Here is a 7,474-nt window from a genome sequence, read left to right as displayed (position 1 = left end):
TTTACTTAAAATTAAAGCCATCAGTTTTTGAAACTGTTTGGAAGGTTCAATGCAGAACTGAAACCTCCGTGTTACTATGACTGTTATATGCATGCCAGTGCACCATGTGGACGCAAGCTGAAAGCCAAACTAATGAAGCGAACGTCTTGAGCTGAAAGAGGATGCTTACTAGTCGGTTGCGCCCAAAGCCGTGTCCAATATACGGTTTCTTGGGGAAGCACTATCCCGTAAGCACAACTGCATGCAAGGGCGGCCCTATTATATACCACGCCTAGCACCCTACTCTACAAAATCGCACCACCCAACGAGGGTCAACTAAAATAATTTGTAACACTGCGTCCTTAAAAAATTGCATTGCCAAGCCATTCCGAGTAGCAGGACAACATACACGCAGACCCTATTTACATATCCGTACGTCCTTCATTCGTGTATCAGAGGTATATATAGGAGTTTAAGGATAAGTGCTTACAAATTAATTCTACTCCTGTTTACCTAACAACGTAGCACTAAACATGTGCACACATCACTCATGGACCACTCATGAGCCATATCTAAATTAGTCTGAAAAAAGATGGTGGATTGCTGGATTGTGGAATATGAGGATGAAAAAGCTTGTTGTTTGTTGTAGCTAGGTATTTTAAAAGCCATAATCCACAAGAATCTAAAGTTTGAGCCTTACATGGCTAAAATCAATTATGTCGACGAGGTAAGCTTTAATTTGTTCAATTAGTAGGTTCTTACATGGAACATGTCTAGTCGAGGTTGAAGTTCTGACTCCGCATCGATTACACTCACTTTTTTACTAATTAGTTTTTAGTTCTCGCCTATTGTAATGACTCCATCAGTCTCAAAGCCTGCCAGTCCAATATCTTGGATGTATTTAGGTCGTTCTCACAAGGGCGGGGTCATAGGACGTTTTCCATGATTGCCACATTATCTAAACTGATTTTTTAGTTGACGAGTGAAATCACATCTCCAATGCACAGTTTTATATCATTGTTTCATGAGTAAGCCATATAATGTAATTGCGATGCACTGAAACATGATTGAAATGAAATTCTCTAGCCTTCAATGGCAGAGAAATCCATCTCGTCTCTCTTCTCGTAAGTACTCTTTCATGCACTACTACGGAAAATGCCATTAGCACCGGTTGTGAACTCCGGTTTCACAACCGGTACTTATAGTTCTGTACTAAAGGGGGACCTTTAGTAACCGGTACTAAAGAGCTATTAAAAATTATAAAAAAAATCCCCCCTCCCCGCCGCCCGCCTCCGACCAGCCCCACCCCCCTCCTGCCACCCTCCGCCCCTCCGCCTCCGCCTCGCCGCACCTCCGCCTGCAGCCCGAGCCAAGCCGCATCCCGCTATGCTAGTGGGGGTGTCCACCCGGTACTAGTGGGGGTGTCCACCCGGTACTAAAGGTCACCCCCACTAGTACCGGGTGAAGCTCCCACCCGGTATTAAAAGAGGTCACAGGGACCTCCTCAGGGACTATCCATTAGATCCAGTACTAATGCTTATATTAGTACCGGACGAAAATGCAATCGGTACTGAGTTTCGAGACGAAATCTCATTTTTTAAGTAATGATGTCATCATATTTCCTGATGTGTCACTTCATTTAACGAGAATGAAACTCCGCCATATAGGTGTGCATATAGCTTAACATTTATTGTGTGGCCGAAGTGTAAATCATGTATACCCGAAGAGGAGACCATCAGAGCTTGACCCGAAGTGAACGTCACGGCAGGGCAGGGCACAGGAAAGGAACCCATGCACCGTTAGATTTTTTTTTTCAAGAGGGAAAGTACGAGGTGATACTTCTAGAATATTATTTTTAATACACAAACACACACACGTTTCAGTAATTCTAAATCTCAGCAACTTGAAATTTGTTTCCTATTTGGAGACTGCAACTCACCTAAATGCAGAGATTTTGAATTCAAATCTAGATGTCAAAATTTTAAGTTATGCAATAAGGACGTGCAATTTGAAATTTTGATATTTAAATTTCATATATGATTTTTAATGAAGCTCAAGACGAACGGACAATCGATACCAGCATGGACGGTTTCATCCACAGGACATTACCTAATCCTAAAGGTTTTTCATGCATCATCCTTCACTGCTCAAAACTAGTATTGCAACGGAAGTCAAATATATAGAATATTATAGTTGTATAAGTCCACAAGCCTTTCTAATGTAAATGGAGGGGACTTAACTGTTTTCTTTTTTTTGAAACAGGACGTAACTGTATATTGAAACGATCCATAACAGAAAAGAATTCGAGAAATCGATCAGCCTGTGCGCGTAGACCATGGTTGCCGGGCGGAGCGTCAAGCACGTCTGGTTGATAAAGCCACTGCAAGACTGGAAATCTGAGCCTGTTGTCTACATCGTGACAGCTTCGTCTTTAGTGGCTTCACCCCAAACCATCCGGGGGCATGCATCACTCTTGTGAACATCTTAGCTTCTTCTCCTTAAAGATGACAGATGACAGAGCTAATTCTTGCTTTTGACTTATTTGCTGAACAGTGAAGGTTCGGTGAACATTCATCAGAAAGTGTACATTAAAGTTTTGAAAAAAAACTTAAAACTTGGCAAGTACATAATTCATATGCCTTTGATATATGTTTTTACAAAAGTTGAGGTTCAAACTAGTTCTAGTTTAGTTCTAACGAAAATGACGAATTTCTTATTAGTACGCCTAGTAACTTTGTTATCTAGTTGAATGATCGTAAATTTTGACATTATATTATGAATTAATCTAGAACATTTTTTTAATCTTAACTTCTACATCAGCTATGGCTGTGCCAAGTTTTATTTTTTAAAAGGAAACTTGAAAATGCGTTTTTGAATGAATTTACATCATTTTTAGTATTTCTTCTATTTTCACTAGATACGCACCCGTGACGTCTTTAATAGCTTGCATTGACCCAAAGTCATCCTGGGGCCATGGGTGACTCATGGTGTATTATGGCTGCTTTTGACTTATTTGCTGAAGGAGCGCTTTCACCTCAGCAAACAGTATAAAGAGGGGAACGGTTCTTGCTGGAGGGCCTACATGGTTCCAACGGTGTTTGCCCGCTACCTCAGTTGTCTCTTCGAGTGCTGCTGCTGAAAGGTAAGCATCATCCCTCTTGCTAAACCTCTTGGTTGTCTCTCATTCGTGTTATTTGTGTTAATAATAATGAACAGTATAATCAGATTCTGCTCACAAACAAAATAAAAATGCTTGCTGCTGCTGATCAAATTACATAACTTGTTGAAGAACAGATATGCTATTGTTTTAAGAAATAATTAACTGCAAAGTCAATTAACCTGATAAGTAGAAGAATGAGAATTCGTCGATTAACTAGTGCACTTACCAGGGTAAACATAAATGGTAATGAGTTGTGGATTTTTTTCCCCCAGACAATATCCCTTAATATCTGAATTTTTTCTCTTTTTCTGCCTATGCACATAATCATGGTCGACATTCAATCAAGCTAGCAAAAGTGTCGATGAAGCTTACTGCAATGGGACCGTTCTTCTTGGTGCTAATAGCGAGCTGTATACATGTTGTCATCTGCTCTTCCAATGGAAATCACAATGATAGGCTCCCACTACTAGAGTTTAAGAAGGCGATAAGTCTTGATCCACGTCAAGCTTTGATGTCCTGGAATGACAGCACCCATTTCTGCAGTTGGGAGGGTGTCCTGTGTTCTGTCAAGAACTCAATTCGTGTCATTTCTCTTAATCTTACGAATCGAGGTCTAGTAGGGCAAATATCCCCTTCACTTGGAAACCTAACATTCCTGAAAATCCTTGTCCTATCGACTAATTCATTCAGTGGAGAGATCCCTAGGTCCCTTGGTCACTTGCCTCACCTCCAAATCCTCAGCTTGCAAAATAACACACTACAAGGAAGGATACCCACTCTTGCAAACTGTTCAAAACTAACAGAGCTATTGCTGGCAAACAACCAATTAACCGGACAGATTCCAGTAGATTTGCCACAGCGGCTTGAAAATCTTGATCTTACCACAAATAACCTAACTGGAACCATCCCTGATTCTGTTGCCAATATCACAATGTTACAGATGTTTAGCTGTGCAATGAATTACATCGAGGGGAACATCCCAAACGAGTTTGCAAATTTGCTGAGGCTGCAGGTCCTTCTCGTGAGTATCAATAAGATGTCAGGTCTATTTCCACAGCCCATCCTGAATATTTCTAATCTAGTTGAACTTTCAATTGCGATAAACGATTTTTCCGGAGTCGTACCATCAAGTATAGGTAACTCTCTACCTGATCTTCAGGCGATCGAGTTAGATGACAACTTCTTTCATGGTCATATCCCATCTTCATTAACAAATGCTTCCAAACTATACAGTATTGACATATCAAGTAATAAGTTCACAGGGTTGGTACCTGGCTCATTTGGAAAACTTTCTAAACTGACATGGCTAAATCTTCAGCTCAATAAACTCCAAGCAAGAACCACACAAGACTGGAAGTTTATGGGCAGCTTAGCCAATTGCACTGAGCTAAGTGAGCTCTCGGTAGCATACAATTATCTAGCTGGCCAATTGCCGAATTCTGTAGGTAACCTTTCCAGTATGCTCCAGGGCCTGTTCTTGGGAGGAAACCAACTGTCTGGGAATTTTCCTTCTGGTATAGCAAACCTTCGCAACCTCGTCACTGTAAGTCTGTTTGGGAATAACTTTACGAGTGTGCTTCCAGAATGGCTTGGGACTCTCAACAGTCTGCAAGTAATACAGTTAAGCGACAATTTCTTTACAGGGCCCATTCCATCATCACTCTCAAATCTATCTCAATTGATATCACTTGATCTAGAATCGAACCAGTTAAATGGAAATATACCCCCAAGCCTAGGAGGCCTCCAAATGCTTCAGGAATTGCTCATTTCTTCCAACAATCTTCATGGCACTATACCAAAAGAGATCTTCACAATTCCAACTTTAGTGAGAATTAGCTTATCCTTTAACCGACTACAGGCACCACTTCATGCCAACATCGGGAATGCCAAGCAACTAACATATTTACAAATCTCATCAAATAATCTATCTGGAGAGATTCCTAGTACATTGGGTAATTGCGAAAGTTTGGAAATTGTCGTGCTAGGCCATAATTTTTTCAGCGGAAGCATCCCCGCTTCCCTTGGCAATATAAGTAACCTACATTTTCTCAACTTATCTCACAATAACTTAACTGGATCAATACCAGTCTCTCTTAGTGGCCTACAGTTCCTTGAGCAGCTAGATTTGTCATTCAACCATCTGAAAGGTGAGGTCCCGACAAAAGGAATCTTCAAGAATGCGACAGCTTTATGGATTAATGGAAACCAGGGGCTTTGTGGCGGGCCTCCGGGGTTACATTTACTTGCTTGTCCTGTCATGCATTCCAATTCAGCTAATCACAAGCTTTCAGTTATTTGGAAAATAGTCATCCCAGTAGCCATAGTGCTGGTATTTGCAGCAGTATTTGCTTTTTGGTTGTTCCGTAGGCGAAATCAGAAGACAAAAGCTATCTCTCTACCCTCTCTTGGAAGATTCCCTAGAATTTCTTACAGCGATCTTGTCAGAGCGACAGAGGGCTTTGCGAGATACAATCTAATTGGTCAGGGAAGATATGGTTCTGTTTACCGAGGAAAATTGTTTCCTGATGGAAAAGAGGTTGCCATCAAAGTTTTCAGTCTGGAGACAAGAGGAGCACAAAAGAGCTTCATTGCAGAATGTAGTGCTTTGAGAAATGTGCGGCATCGGAATCTAGTTCCTATCCTAACTGCATGCTCAAGTATTGATTCTAATGGAAATGACTTCAAGGCTTTAGTATATGAGTTCATGCCACGAGGAGACCTGCATAACTTACTGTACTCGACTCACAGCAGCGAAGGTTCTTCATGTTTGAATTACATTTCACTAGCTCAAAGGTTAAGCATCATGGTAGATGTATCAGATGCTTTGATGTATCTACACCATAACCACCAAGGAGCCATTGTACATTGTGATCTGAAGCCTAGAAACATTCTTTTGGATGATGATCTGGTAGCACATGTTGGAGACTTTGGGCTAGCAAGGTTCAAATTGGACACAGCACCATCTTTTGTTGACTCAAATTCCACTTCTTCAGTTGCAATCAAGGGAACAATTGGATACATTGCTCCAGGTACTGTCCCTGTTCACTTTGTACTTCCAAACTAAATAATGATGCATTCTACAATTTCTATGCTTACTACGACTAAACTTCCCTACATGTGTTCTATAGAATATGCTGCAGGTGGTCAGGTTTCCACTGCAGTGGATGTCTACAGCTTTGGAGTTGTTCTCCTTGAGATATTCACCCGAAGGAGCCCAACAGATGACATGTTCAAGGATGGGATGACCATTGCGAAGCTAACAGAGATCAACTTCCCTGACAATGTGTTGCAGATTGTTGACCCACAGCTGCTCCAAGAGCTAGAGCAGAGAGAGGACGTTCCAACAACGATCATCAGGGATAGCAGGGCACAAATTCTGCACTCTGTGCTAAGCATTGGACTCTGCTGTACCAAGACGTCCCCCAACGAGCGCATCAGCATGCAGGAGGTGGCTGCCAAGCTGCACGGGATTCAGGATGCTTATCTTAGAGGAAACTGAAGGACCAGCTCAGTAGTTTATGTTCTGAAATCTGAATGAATAACTTGCAAAATAAATTTTTCATGTGTCATGTACCATGTTTTTCTTGTTCAGTTTGGTTCTGAAAAATTACTGATGCTTCACAAATTAATTTGAAGTCATCGTTTCTGCTACTTGAGCAACAACAAGCTCACAGTAAGTATCCTCATAGACTGTAAGTAGTCAACTGATAAAAACAAACAACGCAGTCTGTCGGTTGCCCACTGAATATAGTCCAGTGCTTGCACCAAAGAAAAGATTGTATAATCATTTAATTATTTGAAAATGACGTTTGAATCTGGAAGACATCACTTAGGTCGCTATCTCTGTGTCAACGCAATTTTTCTATGAGGTATTGTAATTGCCATGTATCAATTCACTGTTCCATGTCAGATATGAGCAAGGCTAAGGTGGCAAGCAAAAGTGTTTTCTGTATAATGATTCATGCATGCCTTACTCTTGAGCTTCTTTCTTTCTTTTCTCGTAGAACGGAATGACAGGTGTCCATTAGGGAGCGTACGCAATACTCCATGCATTTAGAACTATTAGAGATGGCAAAGTTTCCATTTACTTGTTTCCAGCATTTGGTCCAGTCGCTTTAGCAGCCGGAGCAGATTGATGAATGCACAGCATACCAGATAACATAACTAATAGCTGCAGGATTCTGAAGAAAACATAAGGTATACTAACTACCGTCGGTGGGTCATGCTTGAGCAAGCGCCATATGGTGATCGTGAGTCTGAGGATTTTTCCCACTTCACTGCGCAAGGTGCTGACAAGTACACGTAAATAAAATCGAGATGAGCTCTTTTACGGTG

The 7,474-nt window shown here is 41.2% G+C and overlaps 1 protein-coding gene across 1 annotated transcript; it reads left to right on the top strand.

Moving 5' to 3' along the window:
- The first annotated feature begins 3,072 nt into the window (after nucleotides 1-3,072).
- On the top strand, nucleotides 3,073-6,881 carry LOC101771830 (putative receptor-like protein kinase At3g47110). The gene is made up of 3 exons (XM_012848365.2): nucleotides 3,073-3,121; nucleotides 3,486-6,168; nucleotides 6,268-6,881. The coding sequence occupies exons 2-3, from the start codon at nucleotides 3,501-3,503 to the stop codon at nucleotides 6,636-6,638; spliced, it is 3,039 nt and encodes a 1,012-aa protein (XP_012703819.1). The 5' UTR covers nucleotides 3,073-3,121; nucleotides 3,486-3,500; the 3' UTR covers nucleotides 6,639-6,881.
- The last annotated feature ends 593 nt before the right edge of the window (nucleotides 6,882-7,474 follow it).

Source organism: Setaria italica, chromosome VIII, assembly GCF_000263155.2.
Source record: "Setaria italica strain Yugu1 chromosome VIII, Setaria_italica_v2.0, whole genome shotgun sequence".
In the NCBI taxonomy this organism is placed as follows: Eukaryota; Viridiplantae; Streptophyta; class Magnoliopsida; order Poales; family Poaceae; genus Setaria; species Setaria italica.
Note: the sequence above shows the minus strand (reverse complement) of the source record. Positions and strands in the feature narration are given on the sequence as shown.

Coding starts and splice junctions, on each gene's coding strand:
- LOC101771830 (XM_012848365.2), top strand. CDS start 3,501: ATGAAGCTTACTGCAATGGGACCGTTCTTCTTGGTGCTAATAGCGAGC. Junction 6,169..6,267: donor AATTGGATACATTGCTCCAG/GTACTGTCCCTG, acceptor TGTGTTCTATAG/AATATGCTGCAGGTGGTCAG.